Genomic DNA, 25,410 nt, shown 5'->3' on the forward strand with positions numbered 1-25,410 from the left:
GCTGAAGGCATAGAACCAGTCAAAAATAGTGACTTTGAGAAATTGTTTAAGCACACTATAAATAGATTTTCTTATACTTCTGTAATAAAGGGTTTCTTAGGCTAAGAAAAATGGGTGTATTGTTCTAATTTGAAAATAATATGCAATGGAACTAACCAAACATTTTTATCCTTGGAAACACATAAATGTTGCGTACTATTAAAATATTGAATTGTGGACTTGATCTGTTTTTGAAAATACATAGACACCTCATGTTATAATAAATGAAAAGGCGGTTTGTTGTCAATCTTATTTATTCAACGAACGAAGTAATTAACACACTATACAAGGCAAGTACAGTAAAAAGTGATAAAATTAACAAAATAGACAAAAATTAAAAAAAAAATTATAAACAGGCAATTGGACTATATATTATTTGGTTACCTCGCAATCTTTAACGAGTCCCCCACTTCATCATCATGTCACTAAGAAATCGGGAAGAAACATCCAATAGAATAAAAAAATAAAGTATATTATATTAAAAAAGACCTTCTTAATAATTGTAATTATGTATTATTTTGAACACATTCTACAGTTGAATGAAATTGGTGACTGTATGAAGTGAAGACCATAAATTGTTTGCCCCTCTGCAAAAATGGACTATTATTTACACAGTAGCAAGTATCTCATTAAGGTGTGTAACAGTATGAATCTAAATTTTTCCATACAAGTTGTTCTGTGGTGACTCTGAAGCTCCCTGCACCCTCTCCTCTCCTCTCATATATTTTTAGTGTGTAGTTAAGATATACACCTTATCCCTTTTTCCTATAAACAAAAAGAGAAAAAAAAATGTATTAATGAAGATGCAGTAGCCAAAATATTTTATGACTAAATAAGTAATTTGTGTATCTAGCCAAATGGAGCTACAGGATGCTGGCATAACTGGCAAATGACAGGATTTCTTAGGTGTCGGTGTCGTGTGGAAATGACGAAGGGTGGAGGTAGGTTAAGATCCGAGAAAAATAGTGCATATTAGATTTAGTCAGTCAAACGTATTTGTTTTCATTGAACTATGGACTACTATGTGTAGATAGTGTTTAAAATTCAATTAAACCCTGCCTAATCCAAACCATAATAGATAATAGTAAAAAAACATTAGTTTATTATTTTATAAAATATGTTTTGGGTAGGCAGGGCTTAATTCGCTTAGTTTTTAATTCAACGAAAACTAATAAGTATGACTGAAAAAATGTGCACTATTTTGTCTGATCGCCCATAGTATACCTAAACTATTATGGTTTGGTTTAGACAAGGTTTAATTGAATTTTAAGAACCAACCAGCACCATCTGCAAGTTGTATTCTTAGTTCAATGAAAACAAATAAGTATGACTGACAAAGTTTAGTGTGCACTATTTATGTTGAATCTTAACAGCCTACCTCCACCCCTCGCCACTGCTGTGGTGGTGTCCATATTCTCTACTTATGGAGTGGACATGTTCAAAGAAGAATACATAGAATTATGCTGAGTAATCACTATTTCCAGGAGAAGGATTCGTAGCCCGAGACGAGCTAGGGAATTTTTATAGGCAATCAACCCAAAATTAATAACAATATATACGTATGATTGCAGTGTCAACTTGATACGGAATGAAACCTATTGTCAAAAATTAAACACCTTAGAGATGATAAGTTGATAAATAATATAGTAAACACAACAAGGTACTAGGAATTATTTTTTGATTAATCAAATTTGGAATATACATAATATTTATTTGTTGTTCGCAACTGGCAATTTTTTTTTAGCATTTAGGACTTGTTTGGACGATCAGGATCAATTACTTAATTTTTAATTATAGTGATTAACAGTAACCACCCCATCTCGGTGTCAAAATACTATGTTTAACGACAGTATAGGGATGTTCTTGATCTGCTGAATTACAGCTTGTTGAACTCTCAGGACTGTCACCAAAATATAGTGATATAATTACAAGATAAAAAGAACTTTTATATACAACGTTTTAAAATTTTCTGTTGAATCATATAAACTTGACTTGACTAGCTAAATTTGTATTTGATAGAAATAATACTGAAATGTCATTTTGACATTTCATATTGATTTCCATAGTAACGCACGTACATATTAATAATTTAGTTACTAGGACCCTAGACCCCTAGCAACCGATAATTGTGGATTGGATTACGGATTTCTTCCGAAATAACTTTTCATACAAAACAGAATTAACTGAAAATGAATTCAATTCTACTTAAAGATGGCTAAAAGTATTAAAAAAATGCGTTGGCATCGTGTTCTGATATATTCTAAAAGTTTCAAATGTCTAGCTAGTCGGGAAGTTAGTTAAAAATCGATTGCAAGATTTGTACCGGATAAACAACCACCAGACAAATAAGAATACGACTTAATAAAAACGTTGTAAAAAATACATAAGGAACTTACTGGTCTGGACTCTGATCCGTATCGGATTCTTCCATCTCAGGCTTGTTGCGCCTCTTCTCGTACACGAGGATGATGGTGCACAGCACAAACACTTCGGCGCAGATTCCCAGGAACGGCCACAAGGCAGCTAACTTATCTGGAATCAGATAAATATATGTTTCACAATGAGGCATCGACTTTTCTGCTTCAGCAGAGTTTCAGCATACGGGTACAGAGATCACTTCATGTCAATAAAGATAAATGACAGCAGAGCAAGTCAAGATTTTATTTTTAAAAATTTTACTCTTTCTGTAACACCAAGGTGCATATCGTCGTTGAAATTAGAAAATTGTGTAACTCCAAAAACACTACTTTACAGGAGAGACAAAAAACATTATGGTTTCCTATACAAATGTATGGTTTTGGAGTGAAATCATCCATGATTTAACAATGATACAATTTTTCTGGAATTACAAAATTTGCAAGACGGATAGATATTATCAACGGCCACTAGATGGCATTCAAAGTCAATTTTCGATTAAAACGGAGTTACACAATTTTCTAGTTTCAACGACGATATGCATGGTTGCTACATCAGTCCCGTGCAGCTTTCATGGTACAATTTTTTTTTCATTCAGACACATTTATAGTGTCACAAATAGCAGCTGTACATACATGACGGGTGAAGATAGTCTAACTCATATCAGTCTTGATAATGACAATGTTTTATATGCAGAAATATCTAGAAGAAGACATAAGACAAATGAAAAGAGATGTGTATACCCTTGACTCTGACGAACGTGGCGTCATTGGTGACGTTGACGTAGTTGGTGGCAATGTTGGTAGCGGTACAGGTGTAGGAGCCCCTGTCGTCCAGGCTGGCCTCCGCCACCGTCAGCACTGCATTCTCCACCCCATTGTCCGGAGATAGCGTGACTCGCCCGCCGCTTTCCTTATACGTTTCGTTGTCTGCAAAGTTATTACAATCATTCATATTATTCCACAACAAAAAGGTAAAGGTTACATATCAGTCTCCAAGCACATCTAAAGAGAAATGTCTGTAAAACACAACTGTGAAGTCCCAAACAATATCCTCTCCCTCATGGCGTTACAATTTTACATTGGTCTTGGCCTCCTCTAATGCGGTCCAATTTGATGGATTGTACGATGAGACGGTAGGGTTCCTGCATGGCTCGTTATAATATCTCCTTCTCCCCCCTGACTGTGAGTCATTGATGGATCCAAAGATAACACGTAGCATGCTCCGCTCAAATGAGCCCAGCACACTTCTCATATTTTTGGTCAGGCATGCAGTTTCCAATCCAATCGTGACAACTGATTTTATTATTATAAGCAATATATGAAGGTAATAATTGTTGTGAAAATAAATGGATGCACTAGTTCGGTGCACTCATGAAGTGTCAATGCAAAACGAAGTAATAATAAGGAAAACTTACTGTAGCTCCATACGACCGAGGGAGTGGGGCTGCCGAGCACAGTGCACACGAGGCGCATCTTCTCCCCCTCCACGACGCTGGTGTTGGGCGGCAGCTTGACCACAGGCTTTGCTACGGCCGTGATGTTGGCATACATCTCCACGGATGTGCTATTGGCCAGGCGGCATGTGTAGTTGCCGCCGTCGCTCTCTATGGAGCGGTCGATCACCAGGCTATTTTCATCAGGTATCAGCTTGTACCTGTTGCGCATTGACGCCACTTCTGATATCGGCTTGTCTTCTTTCAACCTGGAATATTCAATTTATAATCAAATCACTAATAATAATAAATTCATCATTTTAATGCAGAACTAACTGTAATTAACCAAAGATGATTTTAGTATGAAGAAACTTTGAACGAATCAGTGTCAATGCTTAGAAGTTTCGCATCCCTTATATCTAGAAAAAAAATAAGCTCGATCTCGGAATATGCCGAGTGAAATTTAAAAATCTTAAACGCCATACAACAGAGACAAGGGAAATTATTTTGAAATATTTGTCAGTTGTAAATGCACAGGTATCTCAAATAATCATAAAATTAAAAATACTGGTGAAAAACCATACAAATGCAATGTGTGCTCATGTAAATTCTCACATCTCGATTATCTGAAAAAAAAAACATAAAAATATGCATTCTGAAGAAAATCATATCAATGCGATGCAATGTATATTCATTTGAATTCTCGCAGCTGGTTCTTCTCGAAACACACTCTGTTAAAAACTCATATAAATGCGATGTTTGCACATATAAATATAAATACAAGAAAATATTATCTAATCTCAAAACAAATAAATTTACACATACAGGCATGCGATAAATCACATCTATGCTTGCAACATAAAACCTGAGCTCAAAATATGAACAATGAGACAGACTATAAAAATGTGATGTTTGCTGATTTAAATCTTCGCATCCCGGTAATTTTAAAAGACATAAAACATAACAAACTGACAAAAAACTAACGTGTTTGCTTGTTTGTTATGGGAATTTGATGGCAGCTCGCGCCTATATTTTTAAGCAAAACGTCAATCACAATACTAAACAAGTTGGCCGTCCCTGCTTTAGGGGATGCGTACATAACCCGCCTTGTTGGTGACTCCTCCGGCATTTCATGAATTTTCCTATTATATGCCATGTGATCTTTTAGCCCCCCACAAAGAGTGTACAGTTCCTAATTATACCTCGACCTCCAAATGCCATCTTCTTTAACAGTTTCCAAAGATTCTTCACAAAGATACCTATTCATCTTAACGTCTCAACCTGTTACTTGAATGCCCAGAATAGTTTTATAGAGTTGTTTCGCTTTTGAGCGATAGTGCCCTGTTTTTCAGAAGTCTTTGGAGATATAGAATACCACCTGTTGGCGAGGTTTATTTGGCAGGTTATAATGACTCCATAGTGGTAAAAGTATCTTCGTCAACGATGAGGCTGTTATTATCATTATATTTGTTGATTCCAAAATTGTGTATTTTATATCTATTGACTCAATCTGGGGCCGCTGACGGCTATGGGAATCAGCCTCCTGCAGACTTCACGGGTGATTCGATAGAGCTCTGCTGCTATCCATACGACTAAAAATAATTGTTACTAATGGCAAATAAATGAATTGTAGTAAATACGACAGTCAGCCTTTGAATCGCAACATACAATAAACCAGACCGAGCGAAGAAGTGTTGGTCGATCATTTATAAAAAAAAACAGGTGTAGTCAACAGGTAGATCGCGATCTAAGCCGTGTCATATTCACAATTTAGCGCGATCACATGCGATGTTGCCAAATTGCCAAATTTCATCAAATCTACTGATATTTTGTACCTATTCTTGATTTGGATTCACAGACGAATGCAGATGCGAATAGGCTTTTTAATTTAAAATTAACGAAGAAAAATAATCTTTACATGCTCACTGATTCCCATACTGAAAAAGCATACATACTCCACTCCACCATGAAATGAAGAATTGGTGGCAGATATAGAGACACCGACATTCTATATAGGTATGTTTTTATAACATGTGTGTATAATTTTATTCAATTTTTTTTAGCAGAGTAAATTCTGCTCACCCATTGATAATGTTTTACTAAGATTTCGCTAAAAAGTCAATGACAACAACAGCAAACAAGTTCACCACCCCTGCGCATCTATTCTATACACAAAGCTGCTATAGGCGGCTATTGAGGGTAGTTTATCATATTTATGTATTGAGGTATTATAATTGTTACAATAAGTTAGCCGTCTAAACTGTCTATCTCGCTCTAAAAATTAACACAGCCAAGTGAGGTGCTGTTAAAACATAGCACTTTTCGACAGTTCAGACGGTTAACTTATTGTAACAATTAACCGCCTCAATACATAAATATGATAAACTACCCTCGATATGCGCTGATATAAAAGATAGGTGGATAGCGTCGAGTCAGATTTATATTGATAGAAAATAGTATACAACACTCACCATTCTAATACGTATGGTCGTGGTTGCGCGAAGACAACATCACAGCTGAGCACGAGGGGCGCTTTTATGTCAAATATTTTGTATGTACCATGACTATACTTGGCTTTGACATGGTTTGGAGAATCTTGATCTGCAAACAAAGATAAAAATAGTTTATTATTTGAACTGATGTTTACGTACATGGTAGAACTCCATTGGTATCGGTATGATGAGGGGGCACATTCCTTTAAGAACTCACCTCCTACGTGTTTTGCACATGACAGCAGCATAGTGTAATTAAATTTCCATAATTTATTTTTATCATATGATACAAAAAGGGAGAGTGATTATGTTACAATGCAATTGAGTTGACATCTATTAGATCATCCCTTGGGTTTATTTGCAAACAGATAACTCAAATTTTATAAAATATTATCAAAGACAAAGAACTATTTTTAGATGATTTCAAAATCATCATAAAACAATTAATAATATTATGCATATAGGCAGTCGGTACCTAAATTTCAGTATATAACATAATTATTCACACGTGATAATTTTGATTCTACCTTGCCATGGGATAATAAAGTATGATTAAGGGCTTGTTTACACAGGCTTAGTACTCGCACTTATAAACAGTACGAATACTAATGATAAGTACTAAACCCGTTTAAACAAGCCGTAACAGTCAAGCTCACACTTGATAATCCATGTTGTGCAAGTGAAACACATCGACGCTGTAGGATTGGTTTGTCGAAGAGACGAAAAACAAATTTGATTATCCTATATTTAAATAAATGAAGGTATTTAAATTGTTGTTTTTACAGCATATGAATGCTGTTTTCATTACAAAGCAATTTAAAGAAAAGGATGGTTCTGGTCTATTTAGATACAAAAAACCATTCAAAGGTCGATTTCGACAAAAACGGATATTCGACAAACCAATCCTATAGCGACGACATGGCACACATATTAAAAAATTAAATTTTCTTAATTTCGCAATAGGTCACCTTGAGATGTTATTGCGAAAAACGATTTTTCAGAACTATTTTTTTTTTAAATGGTGGCCAAAAATATTAATTCAACTAGTTGTATTTTTTATTATGACTAAAATAGTAATTAATTAAAAAGTAAACTTGGATACAAGGATAAGTCAATAACACAAAGTGAATGATTTTATGAACGAGGAACTTTTTAGACTTATTTTACGTTTGGCTGAATAATTAATATGCTGTTTTGATGACGATGCATTTAGCAAGCAATCACCGATACACAGGTGATAACCATTGTGACGCTCATACATTATTTGAAGGGCATGTTTGTCTAAGAATGTTAAAATCAACCTACTTCATCCATAATCAATGACAAATATCTTTATTACAGCTTGTAAATGAATTATTAACGTTGCAGATACGCAACAAGATATCGATATTACATAAACCACGGATTAAGAAAAAAATGTTAATTGGGTACCTAACTAATCATTAGAGTGACTCAATAGTTTTGACAGAAAACTAGACATAGTTGTTAGGCAAGGCCCACTATAGGTTCAGGCCGTGACATGAAACTGAAAACTTGGATTGTAGTGCTAGTTATTCCTCATACTTCAAATGCCATATGGTAACCTATTTGTAGTAAACGAAATATGGAACCGAAGATCTTCATTTACTGTGAACAGGTAGGTTACTGTATTCGAAGATATTCAATAACTAGCATTATCATTGTAATTCTCAACTCAGTGCCACGGCCTGAATATAGTCGGCCTTCTCGGTAGCGTGGCATAGAGAGAAAGCGATGTATTATTGTTAATGAGACTATGGTCCAGAATAGCAACCGTAACAATAATCATATTTCCCCTGCCTTAAACTATAAATAATGGGATCCTTATGGACTTATGACTTATAGTCTATTACATCACCCCCTTTTCATAATACAACATACCACGAAGCCCAACTACAGTACTGTAAAAATCACAGAAACACCACACCGTATATTATATCTTTTAGTTATCCCAGCAAAAAAAAAAAATTACCGGGAAATTCCGTTCAGAATGAAAAGTCTAAATTTCTCGAGAATCTCACTGATGATTTCTCAAGAAATAAGAAATCTCGAAATATCGGAAAATTAATTTCTCGGGACGAGATTTGAACATCGAATTGGCAGCCACATTTAAAAAAAAAATCTGTACAGGGGGGGATTGCAATATTGTGTAGTCGGAGCATAAACTGCGAAAACTGGGAGAGAATGCCTAAATAAAAAAAAACATTTATTTTGTTATAATAATTACAGTAACCAAGTAACGTAATTCATTGTGCTGGGAGTTATCACTGGACTGTACATAAGCTTGAGATAATGCTGATAACGTTGATAGCACTAATTCCTATGTGGAGGCCAATGATAACATTGATAACACGGAGATAAGATCATGATACTAGAAAAGTACGCATAAATAATTATTCTGAAATACACAAAGAAAAAAATCATTATAATAGTATAATTATTATGATAGTTTCGCATGTTTCCACCAGATAACTAAATACTCATGGCGTAAGGGTCGTCCATAAAATGACACCACACGATTTTCGGTATTTTTAACCGTTTATCCCATTGTCACAAATCTTTTATAATATTGTCTAAAAAATCCGTAGAAAATTATCGATTTCAGCAGGTACTTAAGTATAAATTCACCAGAAATCTTCAGATTATATCAGATCCCCTCACCCCTTAAAGTGTGACGTCATATACGGACGACACCTAATAAAATGCATTTATGCATTGAAATGCATGAAACATGTACAACGGTAGCCGGTAATGGCTCAAATATACTCATAGCTGTCATAGAATATGTATGTATAATATGTCAGAATGGCATAGATATGATCATAGACACTAAATCGCTCTTAGCATATATGTGCCCGATCGTCATATAGTCTATTTGAACCTTAAGTATAATAATATATAACGCTGTGTGTAGATGTGGACTGCATTTCCCAACTGTTCGTATGGGACACCGGACGGTATAGTTCGGGTAGTCCAAGACCTATAACATTACCGCGACTCGTCGCTTCTACGGTGGATACGCTCACTTTCCAGAGAACATTTACGAAGCTCAGATAATTTGCACTTTGATTTCAGCGATTAGTAGTCGGGGTGGTGAACCACGAGCCGTTGACCTGTCGCACCCGCGTGTGGCCGAAACTACACAATATATACCTAGCCGTCATGCCGTTTCTTTGATACCTACTAAATATGATTGAGATTACATACTGTCCATAGCGGAGAACATTTTAATAAAAGTTCGGGTAAATATCAGAAATGCAATATTTCTCAACGACACTACCATACCCTATTGTCTAACTTGTCATGAATTGTTTAATTGCAATTAGTATCTACATTTAAAATTTACAACAGATTTCTCAGTCCAAGAATTTCATACGAGGGTGGGTCAATAAGTCCTTAGAAAAGCCGACAGGTGGCGCGACTAGTACTGTAAGCGGTTTGTTTTCATGCAGCGGCACTACCGATTCAGTATGCTGCGAAGTTTCAATCAGATTGGTCGGGTTGTTGTGTGTTTCTCGTACATTTAAAAAAAAAATTTGCTTGTGGAAAATGGAAAAATGGAAAATGGAGAAAATTGAGTTTAGAGCTGTTATTAAACATTTTAATATAAAAGGGTTAACAGCAAAGGAAATAAAAAATGAGTTGGATTTAGTTTACGGCATATCTGCTCCTTCACTTGCAACTATTTATAACTGGTTAAATGAATTTAAACGTGGTCGTACATCAACAAAGGATGAACCACGCTCAGGACGTCCTGTAGAGGTGACTACACCAGAAATGATCAATAAAATCCACGATATGGTGTTAAGTGACCGAAGATTAAAGTTGAGTGAGATAATTGAGGTTACAGGGATCTCAAAAGGTAGCGTTATTTCTATTTTACATGACAAATTGGGCATGAAAAATATTTCTGCAAGATGGGTGCCGCGTTTGCTCACAGTCGACAATAAACGCAGTAGGGTGGTGGCCTCTAAAGCCCTGTTGTCGCTCATGCAACGCAATCCGGATGAATTTTTTCGTCGCTTTGTGACTGTAGATGAAACATGGATACACCACTATACTCCCGAGACGAAAGAACAGTCAAAGCAGTGGATTGCGAAGGCAAACCATGTCCAAAGAAGGCGAAAACCGTAAAATCAGCTGGTAAGGTTATGGCTACTGTATTTTGGGATGCACGTGAAATTATTTTCGTTGACTATTTGGAAAAAGGAAAAACAATAACAGGGGATTATTATGTATCTTTACTGGACCAGCTAAAAAACAAAATTGAAGAAAAACGGCCTCATTTAAACAGGAAAAAAATCCTCTTTCATCAGGACAATGCCCGTGTTCACACATGTTTACGATCAATGGCTAAAATTGAAGAATTTAAGTTCGAATTGGTCGACCACCCACCGTATTCGCCAGATTTAGCCCCCCCAGTGACTTTTTCCTTATCCCAAACTTAAAAAAATGGCTAAGTGGACAACGTTTTTTTTCAAATGAAGAAGTCATCGATCGGACAAATGCTTATTTTGAGGAACTTCCGAAAACTTATTTTTCTGACGGTTTAAAAAAAATTGAGAAACGTCTAACCAAGTGTATTGAGCTCCAAGGAAATTATGTTGAGAAATAAAAAAAAAATACAAAAATAAAACCTGTTTTAATGCTTTTTTCTAAGGAATTATTGACCCACCCTCGTATAATAATTAATTATGTAGGTATGTACAGTGTATGAAATGAGTATAAAAATTTTTTTTGAAGAAAAATTAAATCATTCTATCACATGAAAATGATAAATCTGGCCAAAAATCAGCATCGTGAATCTATTTAAAGATTATGACGGGTTCCAAACAAAAGCTATCGGGTTGTCTATGACTACGCAAAACGCGGCAAAACGTGTGCAATTCAAACAATGGAAAACAAAGTCCGTCTGTTTTGGCGCAGTTTCCTTTGCCTTGCAGACGCTATCTGCATTTCGCATTCACAACAAACTCATCTCCAACAGAGAGAGGACAGGCACCACTAGTATACGCAGTATGATTTCGTTTTGTATGCCACAAAGAGACGTGGATTACGTGACAATGAAGCAGGATTTATTTAGCCCTAGCTACGGATAATTATATTGACAATCGATAACTTTTGACATGATAAAAATTGTGACACTGTTACGAACATTGTTCTGTCATGAGAAAATATAAATATTTAGTTCAAATGTAATCTAAACTAAACAATAATAGGAATATAGTTTAACTTTAACCATAATAGTATTGTAATTTTTAAACCACACGTAACACAAATCATGTGCATAAAAGGGGTTTATCATCACTGTGTGTATGACTGCCTATACAAGTAAATTTACCTACTATAAACATAAAAAATGGATTGTGGTGATTTACTTATAGTAAAATGAATATATATACATATTATACATTTCGATTCTGTTGTAAAACCAAACATTTTTTTCTGTTTTCTCTATAAAAACTAATTATCTACTTATGACTATTAAAACAACTACTGTTTAATGTTAAACTATATCATTATTATTTCAAATGGGGTAAATTTAATTGAGGCGCTGAGGATTAAACGGGTGCAAGTGACATATAATCAATAAGTTTTCAAATCACCACACACTTACGTGTGGAAATTGATTCAAACATGATGTGAGTGATTTGCAAGAAAATCATTTGTTTATATTATTATGGTGTATAAAATGTTGTTGTTATTTGCATAGCAACGTATACAATTTAATGTTTTTGGATTGACTTGTCCTAATTCAAACACCAGAAACATTAATAACCATAAAGAAATATCCATTCTTTTTCAACAGATAGTAATAATAATTAATAGTAAACAGGATCCAACACAATGTTGACAAAATATGTAAATTTTACAATCATATAAGTTTTGTGTGTATTTTGTTTCGCATAGTCTTTACGTGCATAAATGTATTATTGAAAATGCTCATCAATATTAATTACTGCACCATTCTAAGTATTTTTGGGTATACAAATAAGAAAGTGGTTACACAAACAAAAACGGTTGAATAATGCTGATCCAAGAGGTGACAGAAATAAGATAAAAATGGAAAAATATGAGGAAATACTGACGTTGAGAAGAATGCTGACAGAAAAACGAATGATTCATGAATTAAATAGGTAGGTACACAGGACAATAATCTTTTTCAATAATAGCTACCAACTGTATGGGTCTACGGCGCCCGGTATTACGGCGTGTTTACAATGATGTTGGCTGAAAGTCAACTATGAAGAATTATTATCGGTATTGGAATATTTAATTCTATACTATAGTATGTAATATTACAAACTACAATTTGTATAGTGTACCTATTCTGTGTTCTATTTTACAACGTTTTTATTGGCTCGTATTCTTGTTTGTCCGGTGGTCCAGTACAAATCTTGCAATCGATTTTTAACTAACTTCCCGACTAGCTAGACGTTTGAAACTTTTAGAATATGTCAGAACACAATGCCAATGCATTCTTTTAATACTTTTAGCCATCTTTAAGCAGAATTGAATTCATTATCAGTTAATTCTGTTTTGTTTGGAAAGTTATTTCGGAAGAAATCCGTAATCCAATCCACTATTATTAGTTGCTAGGTTTCTGGGGTCCTAGCAACTACATTATTAATATATACGTGCGTTACTATGAAAATCAAAATGACATTTCAGTATTATTTCTATCAAGTACCTACAATTTTTTTTGATCGTTTAAGCTAGCAAGTCAAGTTTATATGATTCAACAGAAAAATTAAAAACGTTGTAAGTATATAAAAGATTCTTTTTATCTTGTAATTATTTTATGATGATTTCATAAACGTTTCATTGTTGCAAAGTTCAGTGGTTTACTTGAGCTTCGATTATATCCTGCGGTATATCAGTTGGTTTATCGATAGTGCATGTCAAGTGCAGCTGTAGGAGAAGTTGACTTGAGTGGGTATAGGTATGTAATATGTGATGCGATAGTCGAGATCGAGCTGTTATGTGGGTATTAATCGGATCGGCTATCAGAGATACCTAAGCAAGGTTTCAATATATTATACAAACTAGTTAATAGAGACATATACGACCACAGAGGAAAGTTTTGATTTAAATTGCAGTTTTGTTTAAAATGATTATGATTAAATATGCAGGTGAGTACAGACCTAAAAACTTATCTGAAGAATGGCCAAAAATTAAACTACGAACTACCATAGGACGCCATTTTGAAAATTTCATTGGAATGTCAGATTTTGTCCAATTACTAGTCTCGATTGGGTAGTTTTCGACAGTGGCTCCCCCATCCCATTATTCAGATAAGTTTGTAGGTCTGTAGATTTGCTATTTTATATGTTAGTTTATTCATTTTACTAGAAACTGCTTCTTATCGTTGGGTAGAAGGTTTTAGGTCTTAGTATAAAATTTTAATTTCATATTTTCAATCAATATGACCAAATTAATACTGTCTGACAACAAGAAATCAGTGATAACAAAAAGTCGCTGCAGTCGCCTATAGAAGACTTCTCGACGTACCTGTCATGCCGACAACGCGTGCCAGAGGCGTATTTAAATAATGGATCGGCTCTTCTTTTAAATGCGACTCTTTTTATTTTTTGGAATAAATTAAAAGTTCACTAATAATAATTCTAACAACACTCCTGATCGTTTTAGACACATTTTTATTATAAATTACGTAAATTGATAGATCCGTACACAAAGAGAGCGTAAAATATATTTGGGGGCGTTCCTCATTTGACAACGGAAGTGCGAATAGCTGCACTGGATGGGATTGTTAGTTCACAGTTTTAATATGTCGACAAGAAGTTCTTGTTCGACAATATATGTATAGATGGAACTTACGTTTTGTAAAATTCTGACGTTTCAGAAAAATCTAATCTAGAATAGTGTGCATTTCTGCACACCGATATCATCAAATAACGATCCAGTGAAAGGCTCTCGAAAATTCATTCATCCCAAATTAAATCCAAGGTAAGCGTTCATTACAATGGACACCATAAATATGGGTTCAAGTACCGCGAGGCAATTTATAAAAGGAAATCCTCGCTAAGGAGGGCGATAAAATTTGAAGGATCATTGGGCTTAGGGCTGAAGCGGCCCAAAATACATTAGGCCGCTTCTTTATTCGCGGAGCCTGGGCTTATAACTACGATAAGCCCAATTCGGAGTTGCCTTACTGAAAGGGTGAACCGAAGAACTGAAAGTAAACTCAAGGTACACGTGCTGGCATTCGATAGTTTATTGTAAATGTAACACACCGTTAAATTGTTAAATAACGTTTTTTTTTCTATAACATTGTAAGTACAAGAAAATATTAATTTATTAATGATCTATTTTGGGGAAATATTTATACTCATAATGATAAGAATCAAATTATATCATTTAGTAAGTGTAGATTAGGTACCAAAATTGAAAATAGTAATAACAAAATTCAACGTATAGTATTATGTATTGACCCATTAGCACCGTTGTTTCAGAAATGAATTATATTTCATCGAGGTTGATCCAGGTTACAAACAAACCAGGTTTGAATGTGTTTGTGCTCTTCTTGTCTCAAAGATGAAACTTTGGAAGTTCTCAACTTAGATTCTGTATGGGAAAAAATCATCCATAGCTAATAAATTTCCCTCGTGTAAGACACCGAGACATAAATAAACTATTCTTAAATTCTTGAAAAAAAAATATTCCCTGATTCTCGGAAACCAACACCTCTTCGATTATAATGTTGCTCCAATGCGATATTTCGTGACGAATTTTTGTCTCGCATTCAGTCCCTTTACGGCTTTACGCGACGCAGCTAAATTTTGATAATGTATTTACGTAATATGCGTAAGATATTTAAATAAACTATGCAAGAAATATATTAAATATTGTGTATTCATTCTTGTACATAACGAATAAGTAATTGGCACAGGGTTGGTAATCAAGCAATCAAATGTATTGATTAAATATACATCCATCCAAGTATAAATGAATGCAATTTACAATAGAGATAAAAATAATCATTGATTGTGCTAATGACAACAGTGTAAGTAAAAGATAAATCCACTGATAGAAAGAGCGAGAGAGAGAGAGATAGAGGAGTGTACGTTGACTTATTTGTATTTCAATATGCAAATCATACTATTATTTGTAACAGTGATATTGGTTTACAAGTACTTCGCCATCACTTTTGCATAAGGAAAAGATAAAAGTCGCCACTGGCCGTCATTGTTTAAAGGAGTTTCCGAATTACCCACGGCTCACCACCGCACGCCGTTATGGTCACAAACTCCATTTTCATACCGACGCTTAAAATTTTCACGAACACACAAATTCCGTATAATCCACCTCAGAATTTACGGGGGCGCTCCAAACAAAATAAGTTTAACGCATAAGTCAATTTTCATGCTCGAAAAAATATGGACAAAGTTGCTCGATTTCGTACTGTTTTAGTTTAATTTAAGGTCTGACACTACTCTACAATAGAGATTTACTGAGTATACCTACTTAGGGATTGCAATACCGGTATTCGTAAAATAATTGAAAAAAAAAACAGAAGTATCTACGAACAAATATAATATACATATGTAAAATCTCTTAAAAATATTAATATTTTATAGCATGTGTCACTGCTGGTCACCAAGGACGATGGAGGGCCACGGAAGTAAACCAGAAATCGCGTAACCTGACAAAAAATACAGTCCTGTTAAGCCTTTTATGTTAATTAATACATTTTGTTTACACTGAAAATACCGACTATATCGGCATTATTAAAACCGGTATCGAAAAATACTGATTGTAATCCCTATACCTACTCTTATTTTTGGTTATTAAATAATTTTCTTTGATAATGGAACTTGTACAGATTTTTACTTACAAATTTTTTGACTAACCGTTGAAATATCACTACAAAGTTAAATTGAAAGATTTAATTGGTATTGGAGACAACCGCGGCGGGTAGGGATGCCCCCCGCGAGAGGCGAGTTCGGTGAAGGCGCAAGAAAGTATTATTAATTAATTGGCGTATTATTAAAACGTATGTAGGGATAACATTGTAGACGTTCTTGACGTGTATTTTGATCCAGGGTATGAGTTTTAGTAAGTAAATTGATCTCCGCCAGCCTCCACGTTTCTAGCATACGGATGAATAAAAAGTTCATTTGATAATGGGTGCCAAATATAACACAATGACAAAAAATGATTATTCGAAACTGCACCCAAATATTTGAAAGAGAAAAAACATGCACACAACGATTAAAATACGTCTAGTAAGACATAGCGTATTCCCAATTTGTATGTATGCTTAGAGACTTGGGACGGTTTAAACAAGTGAGAGATGTGTTAGACGCATTTGAAACGTGGTATTGGAGTCTCGTGGATGGGCAAACGGACGATTACAGTTTCGAAGTAGACTCTACTCAGTTTGCCTGCACTGGGATATTCATTTTTTCAGTGATACGAGCTGTAACTATTACAACTTAGAAAAACTTTACGTCGAGGATGACAAAGTTGGTACTGATACAGTCCTTGCGTGCCATTAAATGACTAAATACTGAGAGGCGTGGAGCCAAACTGTGGAGAAGGCTATTGTTACGATCCTCAGTTATCAGGTCTCGACATAAATGAGAGATGTGAAACTGTAATCTTAAAGGTGTTAGAAGAAAACTTTAATCATAATGATAACAATGAATTGAATGTCAATAATTGAAACCACAATGGAATGGGTCCAAGGGTAGGTATCATCGATTTGTAAGGCACGCCTCACACCATTTAATTTCCTTCCGCACGCCACAAACACGCGGGACAGCGGGAGAGGGGCGATACGGCAGGAGGATGTGGTGAAATCACGTAGGTAACAAAGGTGCGGCGGGAGACGAAATGTTTTCCGAATTCAGAGGAAGTATCCACATACACGTGTTCGCATTGTATCGCAACAAGGCGAGTGGAAACAGAGGGTTCACTTCACAAAAATATATATTATAGGTACTTGGTAAAAACAACTTTTGTTCCGGAAAACTTTACAAAAACGTTGAAAAGCATATCCTCTGCTATACGGAGGCTCAAACGTATTGTGACAGTAAAATTGAAAAAGGACTCACGGGTTACTGTTAAAATAAGCTTCAATTAATTTTGCAACATAAAATCTTATGTAGCAACCTATTTTCCGCCGAAATCATCTCAAACAGATTTTAATACAATCTTTGATTCATTGAAACAGTCAATTCCACAAATGATTAGATTACTGATTACTGTTGAAATCATTTCTTGAAATTTTAATGCTATACGATGAGTGAACTTAAGACACAGTGTGAGTGGAGAACTACAAGGTTCAAAGTGTTTGTCTTTGATGAAACAAAAGTAACTATGAGGCAGCTTAGAATACTACTTCATTGTTGGGTTTGTTTTCTCAAGGACGAATACTTAGAACCTTGTAGTATTAGGCATAAAGCCCACCAACGCGGCGCTCGGTGCGCTCTCTACGAAGTAGGCCCCCTCCCACCCGCGCATTACCCTTCACCGATGTAATAAGGGGCTCAAGGAGCACAAAATAATTATTATTATCAGCGTCTCTCATAACTAGACACCGGACATCTGGAGTCCTTTTTTTTTTGGGACGGACTCGAATATTACAACATTTTTTAATTAAAAAATGCGTTAATAATTTATGGAACCTATGTTTTTCAGAAAAATAAGTTGTACGATGTAGTAGGTACAATGAAATATGAAATAAATGATATTGATAATATGTGCAAGAGACTTTATCGATACTTAATTATATAGAAACGCTGCTATTAGTAGATATACTATACTACTTAGAGAAATTAATGAAGCGCTTACGTATAGAGTGGAAGAATTAGTTGTAAATAGTAATATCTATAATATTTAATAATATTCCACTTATATACCTATTATTGAAATCAATGTTTAAAATTTCTACTAAACTACTTTTATTTTCACTATCAAATAACAAATCACACTTGCTCCCATAATGAGAAGGACCTGACAGCTAGTGTATTATTAAAATTGTACCAATTCTGAATGATTTCGTATATTATGTTGATACTACGAAAATATATAATATGAAAACATATTATTATATTATATGGATTTATGGATAGGTAAAATGGGGAATATCGGACCTACGTGGTTAATGAAACCCTTTAGAAAAAGTTTCGTACGAAATATACTTCAAATCGTACTTTTGTGTTTCAAGCAAGTGGTTGGACATATTGAGATATTCAATTTTAATATATAGGTACTGATGTTGTAATGTTTTTTTTGACATTTTATAGGCCATTTTCAAACACTTTATATTCATCATGCAAAATATGTAAGTACATGCGTTTTCTGTTAATTGCTACTCCCTAATACTATAAATTATATATCATAGTATTATTTCAATGAAATATATAAACCCGATATAATTATTTATTTCGGAAGTTATCAAAATAATAAATCATAATTAGTCGACATTGATACATTGTGTATATATAGTACCTAATACCATTGATAATAAATTATTTTATCAAGAAAATATTAGATATAAATAGGTATAACACAGTTGCAGTGCCTACCATTTGCCTTAACAAGTTGACCTTGGTTCTAATAGTTCATTGCTTTATCCAATCTGGGAGTTCACACATGAAACAATAATTTGATGTTATAGTAATATGGTAGAAAAAACAAAAAAAACTTAACCTGCGCGTTTGTTAACTGATCTACGTATTTTCTTAAAATCCGAGATCACTCAGTTTTGACGATTATGGATTATAGCTTAAAATTGTTTATTTGTTTTTATTTAGTGAGTAGGTATATTTCGTGATATTTCACATTAGCTGGTTCCATTGTTTGCGGGAAATGACGATTTAACGGGCTTACATATTGAATGTATTAATAGTATGTAATATATTCATTACGAGTTTTCACAAACACTTCAGATAATCAAAATTTGTTTTTTACTTGATCCTTTACTAATAGGTAAGAAGGTTTTAACAATCTTTTATTATGTCAATGTGCATTTACGATCGGTGAGTGCGCATAGTGCACGAAGAAGCCAAAAGGCATAAGCCGGGTCGTAAATAATGACTAATAGAATACCTAGTACAAAACATAAATCAATTAGAATTTATTGATTAATATTTTTGCCACTCGTACCCGTTAGATATAGGGACCATTATACCAATTTCCTCTAGAAGGTATATAAGGTACTTTTAAACACTTTGTACATTTTGCATTTTTGTTTATTGTTATTAAATCTTAGTTGATATTATTCTTTTGACTTATTAACTTAAAAATAACAACAATGGATGAAATATAATATTCCTAAATATTATAATATGTCACATATATAATATTGTGTAAGTATATAATATATAATTATCAAGCCTCGATAGCGAAGGCTGCGTGACTAGCAAATGCACTTACGACCTATGTAAACCTGCCGTTCATATTATTTTAAAAGCACATTGGCATTGTTATTTTTTTAAGATTATCCTTTGCTTTGTAATTTTATTCTTGTAAATCCACGGTATTATAGATGGTTGCACTATTATATCTAAAATGTAAACATAAATTTATATACAATATTGGTATATACTACAGCTGATGATGATACATACTATCGTATGGAAAATAATTCATTTTTAAGTTGTGAACTTCTTGTACGTATCATGCAACGAAAGCAATAAAATCGTCTTCAAGTTTTTGTCATTGGTCGGGAACCTTTTTTGATACATACACCTACGGCAGGTGAATTTTAAACACAGCAAATTTTTCACAGTTTTGAAGTTACGCTATTTCTTAATGTATATAAATCAGTCATTTAATAAATAAGGACAAATATCACCAACAAGTTAGTTCAAGTAAACAATCGACTCCCACGTCCTCTATACTTAATTGACTTTATATGCAATAATATGTACCTACCTATATTTTGTACTGTTATTCAATTGAAAATGTCCATTAGGATAAAATCGGTTGAATATCAACATTATGGAATAAATGTGGAAAAAGTACGAAAGTACATATTATAAAGTGTTTTAATGAAATATTTATCTAGGTACCAGTCGTTTTATGTGATGAATAGTTCTTTACACTTTATAATATGTAAGTATTTAAATCAAATACATAATATAATCATATATCAGATAATTACTTTTTAATAACAACATTTAAATATAATGCTAATTATGTCGAATGGCCGCCTAATCGGCGCGCCTTTAGCGTACAATGTATTAAATGGAACGGCGGGACTTTTTTTAACGTTACACACCTACAAACTTACCTGTAGAATGGCCAAAAATGGAACTACGAATTACCATAGGACGCCATTTTGAAAATTTCATTCGAATGTCAGATTTTGTCCAGTTACTAGTCTTGATTGGGTAGTTTTCGACAATGGCTCCATTTTTTTGTAGTACTTATTCCACTTTTAATCAACAAATTAGGACCGGTTTCTTCCGCCTCAGAGGGACATTTTCAACTGAATCTTCCCTTGTTCGGTTGAAAATGTCCCTCTGATGCGAACGAAACCGGTCCTAATTTATTGATTAAAAGTGGAATAAGTACTAAAAAAAAATGCGTTTTTTTAATTAAACAACAATAAATATTAACGTAATACAATCACTAAGTGAAAATCTGAAGTATTAAATGGGACAGCGGGACTTTTTTTAACGTTACACACCTACAAACTTACCTGTAGAATGGCCAAAAATGGAACTACGAACTACCATAGGACGCCATTTTGAAAATTTCATTCGAATGTTAGATTTTGTCCAGTTACGAGTCTTGATTGGGTAGTTTTCGACAATTGCTCCATTTTTTTTGTAGTACTTATTCCACTTTTAATCAATAAATTAGGACCGGTTTCGTCCGCCTCAGAGGGACATTTTCAACTGAATCTTCCCTTGTTCAGTTGAAAATGTCCTCTGATGCGAACGAAACCGGTCCTAATTTATTGATTAAAAGTGGAATAAGTACCACAAAAAAATGCGTTTTATTAAATTAAACAACAATAAATATTAACGTAATACAATGACTAAGTGAAAATCTGAAGCAATATTATATTGCAAAACCTTTAGAAGAATGCAATTACGGCTTACGCAATACATAATATTATAATAGTAGGTTCAAACGAATATTTTCAGGGATGTTTCGCATCTACAGATGTACGCCACTGGTATTTTGAAGATGAAATTTCTTACGATCGATTTGATGAAATTCTTCAATGTCAATAGTTTATAATCAAATAGACCAGTTTGGGCAGAGCATCCTCAAAATACTTAAATATCTAAAGAAATAAACAAGTAGGTATGTGACTTTTTTATCGATATGTAGGTACGGTATTGTTGCTTGGTAATACTAATAGGTATCAATATGATACACTTAGAACATAAAACGGGTCAGCGGACAAAATCTTTCAATATTTGTATTTATATTAGTGGTAGGTACGCAAAAGCTATTCGATATTTAATTATGAAAAAACATATTCTACACGCATTTTATAAAAATGGTTTACCATTACTTACCTGCAATAAAACAAACCATAAATTTTGTAATGCGACCTTTTTAATTACAGTTTGCGAATTTGAATTCGTGTGAGTCGCCCGCACGTCGCGTTAAAATATTGGCAAGACGATTATCTTAATTACAATAATTACCATCGCACCTGAGCTGCCAGAAAAAACAACTGACTAATTGTAGAAATCCATACTAAGAATCATTTGGGCAAAAGTCTCCTTAGGATATTGGATTCGTCCACCATTTTAATGTGTTTTTTTATGGGTTGACGGTTAAAGACTCGAAAGATCCGGTCTTTACTCATAACAAAGCAATAAAATATTATTAAATTTCTCGGGGCTTGTAATTAATATTCACGATGACATCATTATACCAGCGAAATATCGGCACGCAATAACTAGACAAAGAGTTCACTGTTATTAAATAATGGCTTCTCGCTCGTCTATCGACGACGCTGCCAGAAGCGTAATTTTGTTTGGCGTGTTCAATGAATGGACTACGTTGTATTTTCGTTAATTCGTATCGCTGAGAAGCCAAAAAACGATGAATCATGGGGCAGGCGGGCACAATGCGTCGTCAAATCCAGTGTGCGCTGGCGTATTTGATTACGTTGTATTTGCGATGATTTACACGCCACTTGTGAAATTTTGCGCGAGAGCCCAACTCGCTCCGTTAAGTGGGTTTTACGCCTTTGGCTCGCGACAGGCTATCCTAAAACGATTAGCCATGAAATGAGTCGTTAAATAGCTTCTCAAAATGTAATTGCATCGTAAATACTCACGGATTTGGAGGGCATGAGCAGATATTGCAAAAATATATAGATGAACAATCGCGAATATGCCATACGCGTACGTCATCTACACCAATATAGAATTGAAAGGTCCGAATCATAATATGTTCGCCATCATTATATTATCAAGTAATTTATTATGTAATCAGAGTAAATTTATAACAAATTATTATAAATTGATTTTCTTTAGAATTTTCAATTTCGTATTACAAGAGTAAACACCTACTTGTTTCGAATGATTCAAGACAACGACAAAAATATTATGTTAACTTCTTATTCATTGGTGGCAGAAAAATTAAAAAAAATAATGCAAAATCGACACGTTTGTCGGTTAAAAAAATGAATGCATATTACATTCGGATTATAATTTGTATAGTCACGTCCTTGCAGCGCCTACACATAATTCGAAAATAAAACACATCTATAAGCTATGTGATGGATGACTTAGGATATCATGTGTGAGAGAATAGCAGACGTTATATACCTAAGTAATAATATAGTGCCATATACATTGACTAAATTAATGAAATTTATTCGAACAAAGGGCACACATAGAATACATTAAAATTATCTAGCCTCAGTTCATAACTTTACACGTTAGCTATGCGCGAAGAAAATCGCAAGGTTTTATACGATCCGGTAATTTAGTCGACATTGATTCAGTGTGGATGCATTCAAGGCATACATTATACAGCCTTGAGGAGATTTAATTATTGAAAAATAGAAATACTTATTTAATGGATCACTTATCATGTATTAACTACCTACTGTAATTGAACAATAAAATTAATACTGAGCGCGTGAAAACCAATGCACGATGACCAAGTGAAGTAAAACATCGATTGTAAATTTTATTCTACATAACTATTTTCAATATTCTGTAAATGAGGTCTTGTTTTCAAATGATGCATTATTACCTACTATCATATGAAATATAATATTGTTATAATTAATTTTTATGTTTACTAATGATTTTAGTGTTTGAACAAACAAAGACGTTGAAGACCTTCTTTTATATTCGTAGACGGAGACCAAATATATGAACGTGAAGCAAAAAAGGACCTCTGGACTACTGATTAAAGTTAGACACAAACGCATTCCAAGTTAATTTGAAAAAAGCCTGGCACTTTTAATCACATTTATTTACCAATTTGCAGAGCGTGTCAAAAGACAAACCGTCACGATAAATAGATTTTTTAATACGAACCATGCCATTGCTTTTTCGTACAAGATAGTTTAAAGAGATAATTACATTGACTTATTTACATATTCGCATTTTTGTTGTTACGATATTTAAAAAATGCTCGGTTACAGTTCTAGGCGAAGTGCTCTATGTTCCTCCATATAAATATTTCTTTATTTTTCTTAATGGACATTACGTTGTCTACACAGAGCCCCAAGAAACCATCGCTCCTTTTCTAGTATTGGTCAGTCGTTGATAACATACCACACAGATTTTAATTTAGTGAAACATTTTGACGAATAAATATTTCTAAGTGTTTGTAGAGAGAGATTTAAAATCTATTAAAATGGTCGATTTATTTAATTAACTATTGCAAAATATTCCGGTCAAACAATTCCATTCAGTGAATAAATAAAGATTGTTTAACCATAATATTTATAAGGGCAACACTGAATCGCGATTATGTGTTTTCATTATTATATTTGTGTATTATTATTTCAACGGGCGACTGCAGCCGCCGTTTCGACAGCATCGCCCGAGATAAAAAGTCGTGATATTTGGCAAAGCGCCACAGATTTTCCGCAAATCGGGCATGTTAATGAATAAAGCTGCCTCCAAACACAATGACTTGGCATAAAAAAAGAAACTTTCATCTCTCTCCAGAGAAAAGCGCCGCTTTATTAATTGATACAGAAAATACCCTGAAAGGATTTCAGTCTTCCATCAAAATAATACATTTATAAATACACAAAATATAATATATTTCTCTACCTAAGTAGTTATACTGCTTATGCTTCGAAACAATTTATCGTATGAAATAGGCAGCGAAATTAGAATTGATGTTACTTGAACAAACGCTAAACTAAAAACATGTTGGTAAGCCTGTAAGTAGTCTAAATGGAAAACATGGAAGGAATTTGAAAAAATTAAACAAAATGAGAAGTATGGTGATGTCAGAATCTCGTACTACGAGAACCACTTAATTAATACCCATTCACTGTATAGATCAGGAGTAGTCAACCTTTTTATACCTAACGCCCACTTTTGTGTCTCTGTGTAGTAAAATTTTCTAACCGCCTACCGGTTCCACAGTAATGGTGATATATAAAGTAAGGACGTAACTTTACTTCATAAAATTCATAAATCATTACATTTAATTGATTAAAATATTATCACTTACGTAATGTGAACTAAACTTGTGCGAGGGCGATACAAATACTTATAACTTATAATAACTTTAAATAGTATATTTTCTGAAATGTAAATTGGCACGGGGAATTTTATGAAAACATAATGAAAATGTTTTGAAAACTCCTACCGCCCCACCATGAAAGATGGAACGCCCACTAGTGGGCGGTAGGGACCAGGTTGACTACCCCTTAGATTATTGACGTATCCTCAAAATTCATTAGTTTGAGAGGGTTACTAATGTTGAAGTTCTCAAAAGAATAGGTACTTCGATAGAGTAATTCTGCAGTGCCTCGGCCATAAAACGAAAGAACAAAAGTAAGACACTACCTAGTTTGCAAGGAAAGGTTAA

At 34.0% G+C, this 25,410-nt stretch overlaps 1 protein-coding gene across 1 annotated transcript in view; it reads right to left on the minus strand.

Annotated features, from left to right (window-relative positions):
* Positions 1 to 275: 275 nt before the first annotated feature.
* The window catches only part of Bsg (immunoglobulin domain-containing protein Bsg), a 63,755-nt gene continuing 38,620 nt past the window's right edge, over positions 276 to 25,410 (minus strand). Inside the window, exons 2-6 of the mRNA XM_085943414.1 lie at positions 6,361 to 6,490; positions 3,872 to 4,158; positions 3,198 to 3,383; positions 2,436 to 2,571; positions 276 to 804 (exon numbers count right to left, since the gene is read on the minus strand). Of these exons, the coding sequence (XP_085799540.1) occupies positions 792 to 804; positions 2,436 to 2,571; positions 3,198 to 3,383; positions 3,872 to 4,158; positions 6,361 to 6,490 (752 nt within the window). The 3' untranslated portion in view covers positions 276 to 791. The remainder of the gene's footprint in view (positions 805 to 2,435; positions 2,572 to 3,197; positions 3,384 to 3,871; positions 4,159 to 6,360; positions 6,491 to 25,410) is intronic.

This window comes from Rhyacophila brunnea, unplaced genomic scaffold, assembly GCF_057557595.1.
Source record: "Rhyacophila brunnea isolate RB1 unplaced genomic scaffold, BYU_Rbru_1.0 scaffold_16, whole genome shotgun sequence".
Taxonomy (NCBI): Eukaryota; Metazoa; Arthropoda; class Insecta; order Trichoptera; family Rhyacophilidae; genus Rhyacophila; species Rhyacophila brunnea.